This window comes from Aquarana catesbeiana, linkage group LG02 (assembly GCF_042186555.1).
Source record: "Aquarana catesbeiana isolate 2022-GZ linkage group LG02, ASM4218655v1, whole genome shotgun sequence".
Taxonomy (NCBI): domain Eukaryota; kingdom Metazoa; phylum Chordata; class Amphibia; order Anura; family Ranidae; genus Aquarana; species Aquarana catesbeiana.
The window spans coordinates 578,217,918-578,236,274 of NC_133325.1; the positions used below are offsets into that span (position 1 = coordinate 578,217,918).

General features: G+C 41.1%; 1 protein-coding gene across 1 annotated transcript in view; it reads left to right on the forward strand.

Moving 5' to 3' along the window:
- The first annotated feature begins 15,173 nt into the window (after positions 1-15,173).
- Positions 15,174-18,357, forward strand: part of LOC141127596 (uncharacterized) — a 74,666-nt gene continuing 71,482 nt past the window's right edge. The window contains exons 1-2 of the mRNA XM_073614206.1: positions 15,174-15,699; positions 17,379-17,440. Of these exons, the coding sequence (XP_073470307.1) occupies positions 15,174-15,699; positions 17,379-17,440 (588 nt within the window). The remainder of the gene's footprint in view (positions 15,700-17,378; positions 17,441-18,357) is intronic.

Consider the following 18,357-nt stretch of genomic DNA (forward strand, 5'->3'; position numbering starts at 1 on the left):
ATTTAAAGTATTGATCATTTTTACATTATTTCCATATTGGTCTTCACTGTATAATCTTAATTTTGATGGGTTTAGCGCTGCTTCGTTCTGGTTTATTTTAAATATATAAAGATGACAGTATACATAATACTGTACAATAAGATAGGGACATGACAAAATAAACAACAAAAGCTACAAGGGAGAATAAGCACCCTACTTACAAGAGTGATACACTAAAAATAAAATGCACCTTTCACTACTACAGCCCATAATATAAAAGAAAAATACCTACTATAATCTACAGTTTATATTCTAATAAAAAATCAACAAATGTTTAAGAATAAGAACATATTTTGAGATTTTATTTATTTATTTATTTTCTGGTCAGCTCATCCAGTTTCTGTCTAAAGGCACCAGACATAATTCCCCTAAACGTGCCCCTTTCATCTTAGTACAGAGTAATTTAATGTTTTTGCACATACGTGCAGACAGCTATTTCTAAAATGGTGGTTAAGCTTTCTACGCTCATACTGAAAGAAATACATTATCTTGTCTAACATGTAAAACCTACAACTGTAAAATCATATTAGGCATGACATTTATTATATTAGCAGCACTGAATTTATCTACAGATTCGAGCTATGCTGGGACTTGTGGTTCTACAACAGATAGTACTCAGAGAGCAGCTACAACAATGAGATATATACATAAATTTTATCTAAACACCCAATAAGGGGAGAGATCATTACAGACATCTGTATCATCAAAACGCCTAATATTCTTATAACTATAAACCTCAGTATTATTTATGTCACATTGAACCCTCTGCCTATTGCAGTATTTCAGCAAGAAAAAGGGGCCAACGACTATAAAACAAAACAAACCCTTTGTTTTCAGTTTAAGATTCTATGATTACCTACATAAATTATTTAAAACAAACAACTTTCTTTTTTTTTTTTCTACAGTTTAAATAACTTCTAACTCCTCAGCCCATTCATGGCGCTATCCAGCTGAGGTACATATTCAAAAGAATTTAAAAAAAAGATTGATGAATTGTGCCTTCCACACACACACTCACTCACTGCCAATAACATTTGGAACTTTGACGCTAAAGTCAATCGGTCACCATAGATGTATCAATCCCTAGCCTCTCCACGAAAGACACATACAATCATTCACTTAGGGATTCATTTCACACCTCATGCAAAAAAAAAAACACACACACATTTAACTCATATAAATATAAATCCTCCTATCAAATACTAATACCAAGTGTCACAAAATCAAAGATATGACACAGAAAGTTCTAATTGTATTTGTATGGAGGATACATACCATTTCCCTATTAATAATACACTATGCAGAATTCAGCATCAGTTGCATACTTCTTACAATTCACTCATAGAACTAACACACAGGGTCCTTCCACACCAACGTTTTTACGACCACTACAGACTTATTCTAACCTAATTTGGGAGATGATCAGTCTCCCTCACACATACAATATTCCCTAACAGTCTACAAAGATTACAAAGAAATTAACTTACATTTGTGAACATTCAATAACAAAATGTCATTATCTTCTGTTTTCTATATAGCAATACACAGTCACTCCACCTAGCAAAGTATGCATACACATGAACACAAATTCCTGACTATATATAAATATACAAATATTCACAGAATTATTAAAACTGACAGGTTAGTTAGTAATTACTTATGGACAGAAGTGCTCAGAGTAAAGCCAATAGGCACCGTACGTGCATACGTCTCCTTACCAAAGCGCTTGTCTCAAGACACAAAGAACCGCCAAGCCCTGCTTGCCACGGCGATCAGGAATGTCTCAACCTGATCTTAACTCAGTTAGTACACAGTTATAACAGATACATATAAACACATACACTTATAGCACAAAGACGATACATACCTTTTAACTTTGTTAACAAATGGAGCTCAAAAACCTTCACCTTATTTACCTGTCAAGACTTACATTTCCTGACATTTCTAAACTTATAAGTATTATTTTACACCACAAAGGTACCTTTTTCCACTAGTAGCTACATATCAGTACTGTTTTTGTTTTTTAACTTAGGCTTTCCAGGGATCTGATAACCCCAAAGCCTTCTCCTGATTGATTACCAATCCAGGAAACCAACATGCATGTTAATGCAGGTTCTCCAGGGGTCTTTAAGTCCCCAAAACCTCATCCAGACAAAATTTTGCAGTCAAGGTAAACAACATGCATGTTACGCAGGTTCTTCAGGGGTCTTTAAGTCCCCAAAACCTCATCCAGACTTAAATTCGCAGTCCAGGGAATCAACATGCATGTTAACATAGGTTCTCCAGGGGTCCTAAATCCCCAAAACCTCTTCCTGACTAATTTTTGCAGTCCAGGGAACCAACATGCATGTTAACATAGGTTCTCCAGGGGTCCTAAATCCCCAAAACCTCTTCCTGACTAATTTTTGCAGTCCTGGGAACCAACATGCATGTTAAACCTAGGTTTACATAGAGAGTAACTAACCCTCTACAGGGGTACCCCTTTGGAAAAGAAAGAATTGAAAGAAAAGAAAAAGAGAAAAAGAAAAAAAATATATAATAATACATTTTCTACCCAGGGTATCTCATCCTGTACAATGTACTTTAAGGCACCTACAGTTGAGAAAACCCAACCTGCCATCACAAAGATCTGCCTGGTGGACAGCGATACCCCAACAACAACTACCTGCCTCTCCTAGCGCTAGCAAAACACGGCACAACACAATGCAGAACTAATAATAGGTGTCTGCTAACCTGATATAAATTGCGCAAAATTGTGTTGAGCTCAGTGCCTCACCAGCATGGAGTTAGGCAAGATCAGAGTTGAGGTTATGCTGTCCCCGTACGGGCCACCAAATGAAGTAGAATAGTAAAGTATCGAACCAGGCAGAACTTCAACAATGCAGGTTTATTAACAGCTGATAACATACAGGTTTATGTTCAAAGTATTACAAGATACAGGTCTAATTTACACAGTTTCTTACAATGCAAGCATATTAGATATAGGTATTCTTATCCTCTAACCAAATTGAAACAATTGTGAATTGTTCTCACCTTGAACCAGAATGGGTCTTTTCTGCCAATTCTTGGGAACCCCTCACCTGATAGGGACCAGTCGATCGGCCAGTGGTCTGGTCCCCTCACAGAGTTCTGGGTTCCAGCTCGACCAAGTTCGTGAGGGAAATTCACCTCACAAGACCACATTCTGGAACAAGTTAAGAAGTCTTCTCTGACTCGTACGAGGAGACAAGTTATGGACAGATACTTGCCCATTGGTTCTGACCTCTATGACCCGTGCAATAGGGCAGCATACACAGAGTTCAGCCTTATGAGCTCCTATCTGACTTGTCTGTGTAACAATTGTAGAGCTTGCATTTATATACCCTTTTACAAGTCTTATCTCAACCATCTCTCTTACATATGATTGGTCGCTAAGATCTACGTCAGTGTAACTAACCATAAATCTGACACCTGTTCTACAACCAGATAAACTTAATTATTCCCAAAATTCCTATATGTTCATTAAAGTGATTTATAACTGGTTTTGTCCAATTAAAAACACCTGTGTAGAGACAGTCTGGCACCCAGCTGTGTTATCAAACTCTTCTCATCTTGATAAGATTTAACTAAGTTCAAGAATTACAGATTTATAACTTTTGGGAGAATGAACTTTCAATAACCCCACCAGATGTTTTATATGTTTCACTATATGCATGTATTTTAACAGTTTTAATGAGGGCACAAGCAGACTATTGTTTGACCCTGTCAAACTTAATTTAATGTGCTGTACATAACTTTAATTATTTCTAAACCACCTGTTTTCTTATCTTTATCTGTCTGATTTATTTGCATTTCAGACTTGAGACAATTCTATATAACTTGAATCTATTCTAATTAACTTTCACCCAGTAGACTATCTTAATACATTTTCGAGAACACCTGTGTCCAAGTACTTGTCATAAAGCAGAGGTCATTTAAAGTTCAATACTTAAAAATGAAGACTTTCTAAATCTATGGAAAATACAGTATACATTATTAAAGATTAATAATTGTTGCTTTACTTATTGAATAATATTGATAAAACCACTACTATATAATAATATGAATAATAATAATAATAATTATAAATAAAATATATGCATATCAATATGAATAATATGAAATACATTGGTTATATGAGATTCTACAACAGGTTGAAGGGCAAAGTAACAGACTGAACAAACACAAGTGGCTCCTACAGGGGTAGCACTACATGAATATCCATTAGCCTGAATTAATTTTGGCCAGAAAATTGCATGTGAGGGGGGCCAACCTGTCCTTATGTACCACCTAATATCTCTATTTTTATGTGGAATATCTCTGAAATTATGTGAGATCTAACGTTTAACCCACTTAATCTTACCGGATCTAACGAATATCCATTAGCCTGAATGATTTTTGGCCAGAAAATTGCATGTGGGGGGGCTAACCCGTCCTTATGTACCACCTAATATCTCTATTTTTATGTGGAATATCTCTGAAATTATGTGAGATCTAACATTAAAACCACTTGATCTTACTGGATCTAATGAATATCTATTAGCCTGAATGATTTTTAGTCAGAAAATTGCATGTGGTGAGCTAACCCATCCTTATATACCATCTAATATCTCTATTTGTATGTGGAATATCTCTGAAATTATGTGATATCTAACGTTAAATCCACTTGATCTTACTGGAACTAACAAATATCTATTAGTCTAGATGATTTTTTGCCAGAAAATTGCATGTGGGGGGGCTAACCCATCCTTATGTACCACCTAATATCTCTATTTTTATGTGTAATATCTCTGAAATTATGTGGGATCTAATGTTAAAACCACTTGATCCCCCCTCATTAATCACTTAAAAAGTCTCCAGTGGTTAAAACCACTTGATCTTACTGGATCTAACAAATAGCTTCCAAAATAGCTAAATGTTTGGTCAATTTTTTGATAAGGGGGGGCTGATGATGGGTTAGACCCCCCAGCAAATAACTGTTAATATTGCTTCTTCTGTGTGAGATCTAACACAAACAATGGTTGATCTAACCTAATCTAACAAAGATCTAACAAACTGAATAAGATTTTTTCAAAAATTTTGATATGGGGGGCTAACCCGGCAGAGGTGCAGTAGTCTCCTTCTCACCAAGCTTCTTGCTGATGGTCTTGTAGCCCATTCCGGCCTTGTGCAGATCTACAATCTTGTCCCTGACGTGCTTTTGGAAGCTCTTTAGTCTTGCCTATGATAGTGAGATTTGAATGGAAGAAAGAGATTCTGTGGACAGGTGTCTTTTATAGACATAACGAGTTGTTGTTAGGACCCCCTTCTAAATTGACAGGACGAATATGTGTACCACATGAGCACAAACTGTAGCCAGTCTGTGGGAGCCAGAATTAATGTTGGTTGGTAGGGGACCAAATACTTATTTTACTCACTAAACTGTAACTCAATTTATAACATTTATATCATGTTTTTTTCTGGATTTTTGGTTGATTATCTGTCCCTATCATTTAAAATACACATATGATAACAATTATAGACCCTTCATTTATTTGTAAGTGGGCAAACTTACAAAATCTGCAGGAGATCAAATAAATATTTTCCCCACTGTGTATGTGGTTACTATATCATCAGTGCAACCCAGAGGCCATAATACGTTTTTTTAAAATAAATACCTCAATCAGGAAAAACTACAATATGGGCACTAGGTAGCGCTGACAATATTGGAAACAAATATATTAGAGAAAATATTGCGATATCTAAGTCTATGAATGATTGTCACATCTGCACAACACATATTTTATACATATACCTTTAAAGTGGTCGTAAGGGGTTTTCTTTTAATTAAAATAATAAACATGGTATACTTACATGCTCTGTGCATATGTATTGCAGAGAGCGGCCCCAAACCTCCTCTTGTGGGTTGTCCCACCGGCGCTCTTGGCTCCTTATCTTCTCTGTGTGCCACCATAAGAAGCCGGTTCCTCTAAGAGGCAAACCTGCAGACTCACTCCCAAGCTGGGCTGTGTGCATCTATTGACACATACAAATTGGCCCACCCCCACCCACTCCTCACAGGACGTTATTGACAGCAGCAGGTGCCAATGGCTCCCACTGCTGTCCTTAAGTCTGTGAAGAGAAAAAGAGAGAGAGAAATACAAGTGCTGCTGCAGGCACAGCGCTGGATCGAGGTAAGTATAAACAAAGTGTATAAAAAACCAAAGGTTAACGCTGAAACCTAGTGATTAATTGATAGCTATAAAGGATTAACCCTTACAGACTAAAACAAATGAATACAAAAATAAACAAAAGAAACAGGGATTTTAACCTAGATTACCAAAAGCAGCCATCATCAAAAAGTCAGACACAAACTTCAGATATTAGTAATAAAAAATAATGCAGCGCTAAAGGTAACCAAAAAGTGAAAAGAAATTTTTTTTGTTTTGTGAACAAAAAATTATTATGAAAAATTTGTGAACTATAATGTCATAAATGATACCACATAAAAAAACATACCATAAAATTATTATACCACTGAAAGATTGTGCAAAGAATTGTGCATTCAAATAATGTATCAAACAAGCCAAAAAGTGATCATAAAAAAAGTCCCATCACAATTAGTGCAAATTTATATGTAAAGTTCATAAAAAAATATAATAAAAAATAATCCAAAGTCCGTGATGAAAAGATCCAATCTCCCAAGAGGTGAGTACACCCAAGTGAACGGTGATCTCCGTTCCCAGTGGATGCCTGTTAAGGGGAAACAAGTCGGGTGGAGCATGAGCCTGAGACATGAACAGCTGACTGATTCCTGGATAAACCGGTGGATTCCTCTCTGCTTTCAAGCACTGTGAGTTCACCTGCCGGCAGGCTAATGCACAAGCACTTCTGATCTCTATCATTTGAGATCCAACAGATCTGCCATACAGCTTTAGCCGCAGATCCAGTTGCTGATATAGGTTATTGGGAAACCTTTAATCTCCCATATGCCTGGTCAGACCGTTGTGGTCTTTTGAGTCGGTAAGGAGCCTCATATTCACTTGGGTGTACTCACCTCTTGGGAGATTGGATCTTTTCATCACGGACTTTGGATTATTTTTTATTATATTTTTTTATGAACTTTACATATAAATTTGCACTAATTGTGATGGGACTTTTTTTATGATCACTTTTTGGCTTGTTTGATACATTATTTGAATGCACAATTCTTTGCACAATCTTTCAGTGGTATAATAATTTTATGGTATGTTTTTTTATGTGGTATTATTTATGACATTATAGTTCACGAATTTTTCATAATAATTTTTTGTTCACAAAACAAAAAAAATTTCTTTTCACTTTTTGGTTACCTTTAGCGCTGCATTATTTTTTATTATAAGTATAAACAAAGGTGAGGGGGCGATACAAATATTGGTACATTTTTTACCTTAATGCAGGGAATGCATTAGGATAAAAAATGTCTAGCCTTTAGAACCACTTTAAGCGTCGGTAGGATTTATATCAGCTAGTCTGGGCTTCCAGTATGATAGCATCTTTAGACTCCAATTAGTTTTGTGGAAACTGGTGCATTTTTAGAATCTCCTCCTTACACAGGAGAAGAAAACATCAAGAAAATGTATTTATGACTTTTAAGTCATAAATTTACTAAGGAATGATAGTTGACCTTTTATAGTGTGAGTTGCACACATAAACAACAAAATGCTAACAAGAAATGCCTTTTCTCGCTTTAAGCTTCCCGCACATGAGCAGTTCAACAAAATATAAGCCATTATTAATAGATATCTTAAGATACGGTCCAAGTCTGACTATGAACATTTGTAGTGCCCCCCTTACTACCTAGTGGCTGTTAGGTGGCCAGTTGGGTTGTCATTTTCCCTCAGGATTAAATTTATTACTTTTAATGGGCTGTAATTAATTGGGCACCAATCATTTTTTAAACGGTTAACAGAGTTTATTAGATTTGAATTACTCTTAGGAGAGAGGGATTGTGCACAGAATATCAGAAAAGAACAGAGGGAGACTCTGAACCTAACCATGGCCATACAGAGAGAGCATTTTAAACCACACTGAACTCTGTATTTAGTCCTCCAGGGTAGACCCTCAGCAAAGGTAACACAAGCTTGTAGACCCCCTAAGCTCAGGCCTAGTTTCCTCTAAAAGCATGTATCTGCCTATGGCAACAGGTCTGGGAGATCAGAAAGAGTTGTCTTTCCATGCAAAACTTGGGAGGCTACAAGAAGGTTCCCCTAAATATTTATATCCTCCCCCAGCATGCATCACTGACGGTAAATCTACCAGTGGTTGCCAGAGATATATATATATTCATAACTGAGGCCACTGAATATTCTCCCACTATTGCCAGGGAGGGACACTCCGCAGCAGCAGGCTGAAACAAACAATGACCTGAGCTGAAAGAGGAAAACCAACAGAAAGCAGAACTGTCAGAGAAGTTCCCATAATAGACGCAGTGCTGGCCGCTCTGGTGCGTGCTGGTGTGCGGGCGAGTGCGCGTGGGTGTGCGCTCGCGGCGCTTGGCGCCAACTAGTCTATTTAAACTGACAGTGAACCTTGGATCGGTGCTGTCTGATCTGCAGCTCCCTGTGACCCCACTCCTGTTATCTGTTTGAACATTTGGGATATCAAAAGACTGAAAAAGTTTTGGGACTTTAAAGGCACAACTGTAGTGGACTACACAACGTATAAAAAAGAGTTGAATTTTATTGATAACATACAAAAAACAAAGAGGATAGACAGAACATCATTAAAACCACATCAGTTCTAGACATACAACGCATATCATGACACCATTGAGGATCCTATCCTGCAGTTTTGTGTGTATTCCTATATATTCGTATACAATTAGGTCATAATCCAAATAAAGGAAAAAGGTAAACTTCCCCTAAAGAGTTGGAATTGGGGGAGCACTGCAGGTCTGGTATTCCCAGAATGGTGTATTCTCCAATTGCTCTACATGTTTCACGTTGACAAGGAACGCTTCTTCAGGAGCTAGAGGTTCAAATAAGTGTGTAAAGGGAAAAATTGTTCACATAGACGAATTTAGGTCAGTAAGTCGCAAAAAGCGATCGAGGTAAGAATGTATTGGTAAAAATCAGGCGGGCAGCAAACGGACACCAGGGACTCCCAGATATATCACATCAAGTGGTTGTAGATAGGGAGAGCTCATATAGGCTACAGTTCCCACGATAAAAGTGATAAGAGACAGGAGGAGAATCCGGGAGTACACCGTTCTGCTGGACTGCTGCCTGTTGTATGTCTCTATCAGTCTTTTGATATCCCTAACTCAGTATCGGGGACGTTGGCACAAGTGACTTTTAAGTACCTACAGAGTCACCCTGTATATCAGGTACTTTAATACTAGGACCCTCCCTTTTGCTGTTTGAACATTTGATCTCCTGACTCTCCGGCTTGCCCTTTGGATTATCCTTTGTCTTCTGCCTGCACCTGACCTCGGCCTGCCTTTGACTCTGAACTCATCTGCTCCTCTGTACCTCGTTGCCTGCCTGTTGCCAACCCTGCCTGTGACCCGACCTGCCTGCTCTGCTCCTGCTCAGCATCTTCTGCCAGTGTACCTGCCTGCCTGTCTGCTGTCCAGTGGTCTCCAGACATCATGCACCTGGATCCAGAGCTGTCTCTTCTGCTACTACTTGCCAGGCTCTTGTACCACTCTCGTACCACTCTGCACTCCCATACCTCCTGCTCATACTACCAGGGGCGGCGAGTCAGACACGTAAGGGAGGCCTTCCTCTGCTCCATTGGGCTCAACGGCCAGGTACGTGAAAGTTTGAAAAGAACTATCAGTTCAGGCATAGGCTGACTACAACCAAGCAATAAAAGATCATTCTATTGCACATCGTATGTGATTCTTCCAAACTTTTATACGGTGTGACTAGAGATGGGAAGGCCTGGAAAAAAATGGAAAAATTGGGGAGGGGGTGTTTTTTCCCCATTTTATTTCAAACCATTTTTTGTTGTTTTGTTTTATTTTTTGGAAAAAGTGGGGGAAGAGAAAGAAGTGTGAGATGTGTTATTTTACAATAAATAAATAATAAGTAATATATCTATTACTATATAGCATGAAGACCGTAATGAAAGATTTCTGAGACTTTATGTAAAGTCTTAAATTATTGCAAGTTCTCTTAGCTGAAGAACAAAATCCTGGAATGTAGTTCAAGTAACTCTGTACTTCTTAAAGCAGTTCTCAAACAAGAGAAATTCGTATTTCTACCCCTAGGAGACACTGCAGGGGAAAGGCTCCTGTTTAGTTTGCTTGTGCACTCCATCTTGTACTTCCTACAGTTGGGTGATTGTTGAGATAGAGCAGATGATACTATCTGTCCTCTCAGGCCTTAATGGACAGGTAAGAGGGTACATTTGTCTGGCAACTTAGTTTATTTTTTTTAACTTTAAATGATCCCTATGTTCTTCACCGTCATAGGCTAAGGTTTACCTATAGTCTGGTCACTAAATTGCTTTTTATTTTCCTCCTTTCACTAAAATGGTGATACCAACATCTTTAAAGTTTGGAAACAATATTGTGACAAGAAATATGTCAGAGGTGCCCTAAAGGCATTAAAATACTTTATGGAATTAAATGATGGAAGTACAAGTAGCTTTTCCCTCCAGAATTCTCCTTCCAGACACACTCTTTCTGCTGCTTCTGGATCATCACAAAGTGTTTGTTCACCAGCAGTATGTTCAGTTTAGAAAAATGTTGCAAACCCCGGCCTCCCAAAAATGTACAATCCTTTCATTTATAGATAAAATGACACCTGAAAATCAGGAGAAAATTCATCAAGCTCTTGCAAGAGCAATATACTGTATGCTTCTGGATCACAATTGTAAATAACTGAAAATGCATATTGGCAGTAAGCTTTTAACCACTTGACGACCGCCTCACGCTGATATACGTCAGCAGAATGGCACGGGCAGGCAAAATCACGTACCTGGTACGTGATTGCCTTCCCGCAGGCGGGGGGTCTGATCGGACCCCCCCGGTGCCTGAGGCGGTCGCCGTTGGTCTGGCAGCAATCAGAGATGAGGGGGAGGCCATCCGATCGTGGCCCCCCTCGCGATCGCTTCCAGCCAATGAGATGCTATCCCCTGCCTCTGTGTAGTACACAGAGGCAGAGGATGTGATGTCATCTCTCCCCGGCTCGGCAGTTTCCGTTCCGGCGCCGAGGAGAGAAGACTTCCAAGTGAGTGCACAAACACAACACATCCCAGTAGAACACGCCAGGCACACATAACACCCCCCTTTACCCCCCGATCACCCCCTAATCACACACCCCCTGTCACACTGACACCAAGCAGTTTTTTTTTTTCTGATTACTGCATTGGTGTCAGTTTGTGACAGTTACTGTGTTAGGGCAGTTAGTATTGCAAAAGAATGGAGGGGACACTAGGGAGAAGAAAGTTGCTGCTCACCCCTTAAAGACTGGAACAGAAGATAGAAGGTTTCCCCACATTGGGGTTTTTAGGCAGCGCAATAATGGATATAGACTCAGTTGTATGAAAAAAGTATCACAATTTTTATTAAGTAATAATAGACCATCAAAGTTAAAAAACAGTGAGCTTCAGTGGGAATTATTTAAAAAGTGAGCTGAACATACACAAGCAGACATTTGTTCATAATCATAACTTTGAAACATGAACATTAAACCTGACGCGTTTCAACCCCTACAATTGGGGTCTTCTTCAGAGGATCAGTCTGCTGGGGAGAACATGAAAATGAAGTTGATATACATATACATGTTCCATTAATATAAATATAGTATGAACTACATTGACTATACGATATTTTAGTGCAGCATAGTTACCAAATATAGGTATGTTCAACAAAGAACACAGATTCCCACATGAAGATCCCTTTAAAAAGTAAGTTGCTTTGTCCTCTTCTCCAGTGGAGGGCTCCAACCACCCCTATCACCGCTGCGGCCCAGACCAGGATTGTGAGGTATAGCGTGGCTTACGAGAGATCACACTTTTAAGACGCCGCCCGTCAAAAAGGATGACCGGCCGGAAAACACCAGAACACCTGTGATGAAGGTTTGCAGGGAATAATCAGTAAGGACCCATATGGGAATAGTCACAGTTGATTGGTGGGCTGAGAGAGCCGCTATAAGATCAGAGGTATTGTGAATATGATATATAAGGCCCAAAACCAAGAAATGTTCTGAGCCGTAGCCCTCTGGTGCATGTTCAAATTGAAGAAGAGACGAACATGCACGAGGCAAGACTGCAAGGGATTAAGAAATATTGTGCAAGTGCTGGAAAAAAGATGGTGATGCCAAGGTGAAAAGGAGTGATGTAAAAAAGACTAAGGAGGTGAGAAGAGACATAGAGTCTGTGAGTGATGAAATGAACAACAAAAACAATAAGTGCAAGTGAAAGGGAGAGAGGGGGAGGGGGGGGAGGGAAGGAAGGAGGGGGGGGGGGGAGGAAGGGGGAAAAAGGGGTGGAGGGGAAAGGAGGAAAAGGGACAAAGAAGGGAAGAAAAGAAGGAGGAAGGAGAAAGAAAGGGAAAGGAAAGAAAGGAAGGAACCGTTAGGGGATGAAGGTGTAATTATTACCTCAAGGGGTGCTATATAGCTCATGTGGATGCATCGGATTGTCCCATGTGTCTAGACTGTTGTTTTATTGGCCAACCCGGGATTGGTCATAAGCTGTGTGAGACTCAGGTAATGGCAACCAAGCCTGAGTCAACCAGTCTAAGAATAAACAAAGTATATAATTATAAATATAAAGTATATGACCACATGTGTTGTCAGTGGTCAAAAAATATTTAGCAAGCCTAGTAATCAGTAAATCCCAACTATTTTGGGGTAATGCGATGCTATAACAACACATGGCTTGGAGGGTGTACTTACTGTGTGGTAGCTGAGTGTAGCAGCAAATGTGATAGCAAGCAGCAGAATGTGTTTGCAGTTAGCCAGATGGAGGAGGATTGAGGGAAAATATATCAGGTGTACCTTTATATACCAATAGTTGGAGGATGTATCCGCCCTGTATCCCTCCCCACAGGTGTATGTAATCCGCCGATAAACCAACGACGGGCGGTAAGGCGGCCAAACGTGGCAGCCCAGTGTGATCTCCCCGGCGTTCCGGAAGAGCGGAGCTCCGAAATCTCGTCATCCTCGCCGAAATCTCGCGATGTCTGTGACGTCACGTCGCTCGCGCGGGGCCCCGCGCATGCGCAGTGACGAAAGGCATCCGAGGATGTTCCGGAATGCCGCCGGCAAGGAAGGAAAGTCCCCAATGTGGCGCTCGGTGGCCAACCGAGCGCCCAAGGGGAAACATGGGGGGGGAGGGACCGCCAAAATGAAGGCAGGCCTGTCCCCTCCCCCTTACCTTGCCGGGAAGGCACGTCATAGGTCACTCCCGCCTCCGGGATAACAGCAGAGAGGGTGCCAGAGCTCCCCCAGTGGAGGGAGAAAGCAAATCTACAGAAAGGGGAAAAAAAAGGAGAAATTGAATAAATGTGAACCATGAGCATGTCAGTTCCCCATGGCTCAAAACTATCATTATTAATACATCTCTTAGAATTATTTACCCACGTGGAGAGCCTCAATAAAAAATGGGAGAAGATCAGTCATATGCATAGATATCTTCACACCATCAATTTAATAATGAAAAAGAACAGCAATATCAAAAATGATAACATATTGTAAAATAAAATAAAATAAAAGATACAAATGGATCAGCACAGGGGAAACGGGGAGAGGGTGACATGGAGGAGGGGGGGGGGGAGGGGGAGGAAGGGGGAAAGAGAAGGAGGGGGGAGGGGAAGGAAAACCGGGACATAGTCAATGATATCAGTTATTTTAATTCTTTTGGACTATATTGAATTATACTATAGCCCATCAGAGGAGGGGACAGGACTATTGTGTTTTGCCAGAAACAAAGCCTTTTAGAAATGGGGCAAACGAGATGGCCTCGTTCAATCCTGGGAACGAAGTGGAATTTAGTTTAAATATCCACCTCTGCTCGTGCTGCAATAGAATTTTATTCCAGTCGCCGCCTCGCACTGGTATATGAATTCGGTCGAGCGCGACGAAGGATATTTTAGGCATTCTATAGTTGTGAGTTTCCATCACATGTCGCCCAAGTGGCACATATGGGTTGCCAATTTGCATGTGGTAGATGTGTTTAGATATGCGCTGATGGAACTCTTGTTTGGTCTTTCCGACGTAGTGTGCTCCACATTCGCAGGACATGAGGTACACTATGCCACGTGTTTGGCAGTTGGTGAAGTGTGATGGTTTAAATGTTGTCCCATTTGGGAGGGTAAAGAGCTTTTCACGTCTTATGTAAGGGCAGCAGGAGCAGTGTCCACAAGGGAAAGTTCCCAGGATAGAGCAGTGCCCTCGTCGTTTTTGTGCAGTTTTGAACTCACTTTGAACCAATTCATCCTTTAGTGAGGTTGCTCGTCTAAAGGTAATTGAGGGAATATCTGCAATGAACCTACTAACTTTTGGATCATCTCGGAGTATGTGCCAATGCTTACGAATAATGTTTCTAATCTCGTTATGTTGTCTAGAAAAACGCAGGATCACTCTAGTGGAATCCATATCGGTGTTGCCCTTAGTTCTTTCCCCAAACAACAGGGTATGTCTGGATTGTGCCACTGCACGATTGTACGCTTTACGCAGAGTTGAGCGACTATAACCCCGTGCTAGTAATCTGGTTTGCAGTTTATATGCTTCCTGTTTGAAGAGAAACTCATCTGAGCAGTTCCTGCGTAAACGCAGGTACTGTCCGTATGGGATAGATCTCTTCAAAAATGTAGGATGAAAGCTATCCGCATGGAGGATGGTATTTCCTGCGGTGCTTTTACGAAATAAAGTGCTAGAGATGAAGTTCTCAGGGGTGCGTCTCAACTGTACGTCTAGGAAGTTTATTTGATCACGGTCATATGTCATAGTGAACTTCAGATTGCGTTCGTTCTGATTGATATGATCAAAGAACTTCAGTAGTGATTCTTCAGTTCCCTCCCAAACCAGGAGGATATCGTCGATGTAACGTCGCCACATACGTATACTACTTACGTATGTGGCTAAATCCTCATCTTCCAATCATATCATATCAATCAGAACGAACGCAATCTGAAGTTCACTATGACATATGACCGTGATCAAATAAACTTCCTAGACGTACAGTTGAGACGCACCCCTGAGAACTTCATCTCTAGCACTTTATTTCGTAAAAGCACCGCAGGAAATACCATCCTCCATGCGGATAGCTTTCATCCTACATTTTTGAAGAGATCTATCCCATACGGACAGTACCTGCGTTTACGCAGGAACTGCTCAGATGAGTTTCTCTTCAAACAGGAAGCATATAAACTGCAAACCAGATTACTAGCACGGGGTTATAGTCGCTCAACTCTGCGTAAAGCGTACAATCGTGCAGTGGCACAATCCAGACATACCCTGTTGTTTGGGGAAAGAACTAAGGGCAACACCGATATGGATTCCACTAGAGTGATCCTGCGTTTTTCTAGACAACATAACGAGATTAGAAACATTATTCGTAAGCATTGGCACATACTCCGAGATGATCCAAAAGTTAGTAGGTTCATTGCAGATATTCCCTCAATTACCTTTAGACGAGCAACCTCACTAAAGGATGAATTGGTTCAAAGTGAGTTCAAAACTGCACAAAAACGACGAGGGCACTGCTCTATCCTGGGAACTTTCCCTTGTGGACACTGCTCCTGCTGCCCTTACATAAGACGTGAAAAGCTCTTTACCCTCCCAAATGGGACAACATTTAAACCATCACACTTCACCAACTGCCAAACACGTGGCATAGTGTACCTCATGTCCTGCGAATGTGGAGCACACTACGTCGGAAAGACCAAACAAGAGTTCCATCAGCGCATATCTAAACACATCTACCACATGCAAATTGGCAACCCATATGTGCCACTTGGGCGACATGTGATGGAAACTCACAACTATAGAATGCCTAAAATATCCTTCGTCGCGCTCGACCGAATTCATATACCAGTGCGAGGCGGCGACTGGAATAAAATTCTATTGCAGCACGAGCAGAGGTGGATATTTAAACTAAATTCCACTTCGTTCCCAGGATTGAACGAGGCCATCTCGTTTGCCCCATTTCTAAAAGGCTTTGTTTCTGGCAAAACACAATAGTCCTGTCCCCTCCTCTGATGGGCTATAGTATAATTCAATATAGTCCAAAAGAATTAAGATAACTGATATCATTGACTATGTCCCGGTTTTCCTTCCCCTCCCCCTCCTTCTCTTTCCCCCTCCCTCCCCCCCCCCCCTCCTCCATGTCACCCTCTCCCCGTTTCCCCTGTGCTGATCCATTTATATCTTTTATTTTATTTTATTTTACAATATGTTATCATTTTTGATATTGCTGTTCTTTTTCATTATTAAATTGATGGTGTGAAGATATCTATGCATATGACTGATCTTCTCCCATTTTTTATTGAGGCTCTCCACGTGGGTAAATAATTCTAAGAGATGTATTAATAATGATAGTTTTGAGCCATGGGGAACTGACATGCTCATGGTTCACATTTATTCAATTTCTCCTTTTTTTTCCCCTTTCTGTAGATTTGCTTTCTCCCTCCACTGGGGGAGCTCTGGCACCCTCTCTGCTGTTATCCCGGAGGCGGGAGTGACCTATGACGTGCCTTCCCGGCAAGGTAAGGAGGAGGGGACAGGCCTGCCTTCATTTTGGCGGTCCCTCCCCCCCCATGTTTCCCCTTGGGCGCTCGGTTGGCCACCGAGCGCCACATTGGGGACTTTCCTTCCTTGCCGGCGGCATTCCGGAACATCCTCGGATGCCTTTCGTCACTGCGCATGCGCGGGGCCCCGCGCGAGCGACGTGACGTCACAGACATCGCGAGATTTCGGCGAGGATGACGAGATTTCGGAGCTCCGCTCTTCCGGAACGCCGGGGAGATCACACTGGGCTGCCACGTTTGGCCGCCTTACCGCCCGTCGTTGGTTTATCGGCGGATTACATACACCTGTGGGGAGGGATACAGGGCGGATACATCCTCCAACTATTGGTATATAAAGGTACACCTGATATATTTTCCCTCAATCCTCCTCCATCTGGCTAACTGCAAACACATTCTGCTGCTTGCTATCACATTTGCTGCTACACTCAGCTACCACACAGTAAGTACACCCTCCAAGCCATGTGTTGTTATAGCATCGCATTACCCGAAAATAGTTGGGATTTACTGATTACTAGGCTTGCTAAATATTTTTTGACCACTGACAACACATGTGGTCATATACTTTATATTTATAATTATATACTTTGTTTATTCTTAGACTGGTTGACTCAGGCTTGGTTGCCATTACCTGAGTCTCACACAGCTTATGACCAATCCCGGGTTGGCCAATAAAACAACAGTCTAGACACATGGGACAATCCGATGCATCCACATGAGCTATATAGCACCCCTTGAGGTAATAATTACACCTTCATCCCCTAACGGTTCCTTCCTTTCTTTCCTTTCCCTTTCTTTCTCCTTCCTCCTTCTTTTCTTCCCTTCTTTGTCCCTTTTCCCCCTTTCCCCTCCACCCCTTTTTCCCCCTTCCTCCCCCCCCTCCTTCCTTCCCTCCCCCCCCTCCCCCTCTCTCCCTTTCACTTGCACTTATTGTTTTTGTTGTTCATTTCATCACTCACAGACTCTATGTCGCTTCTCACCTCCTTAGTCTTTTTTACATCACTCCTTTTCACCTTGGCATCACCATCTTTTTTCCAGCACTTGCACAATATTTCTTAATCCCTTGCAGTCTTGCCTCGTGCATGTTCGTCTCTTCTTCAATTTGAACATGCACCAGAGGGCTACGGCTCAGAACATTTCTTGGTTTTGGGCCTTATATATCATATTCACAATACCTCTGATCTTATAGCGGCTCTCTCAGCCCACCGATCAACTGTGACTATTCCCATATGGGTCCTTACTGATTATTCCCTGCAAACCTTCATCACAGGTGTTCTGGTGTTTTCCGGCCGGTCATCCTTTTTGACGGGCGGCGTCTTAAAAGTGTGATCTCTCGTAAGCCACGCTATACCTCACAATCCTGGTCTGGGCCGCAGCGGTGATAGGGGTGGTTGGAGCCCTCCACTGGAGAAGAGGACAAAGCAACTTACTTTTTAAAGGGATCTTCATGTGGGAATCTGTGTTCTTTGTTGAACATACCTATATTTGGTAACTATGCTGCACTAAAATATCGTATAGTCAATGTAGTTCATACTATATTTATATTAATGGAACATGTATATGTATATCAACTTCATTTT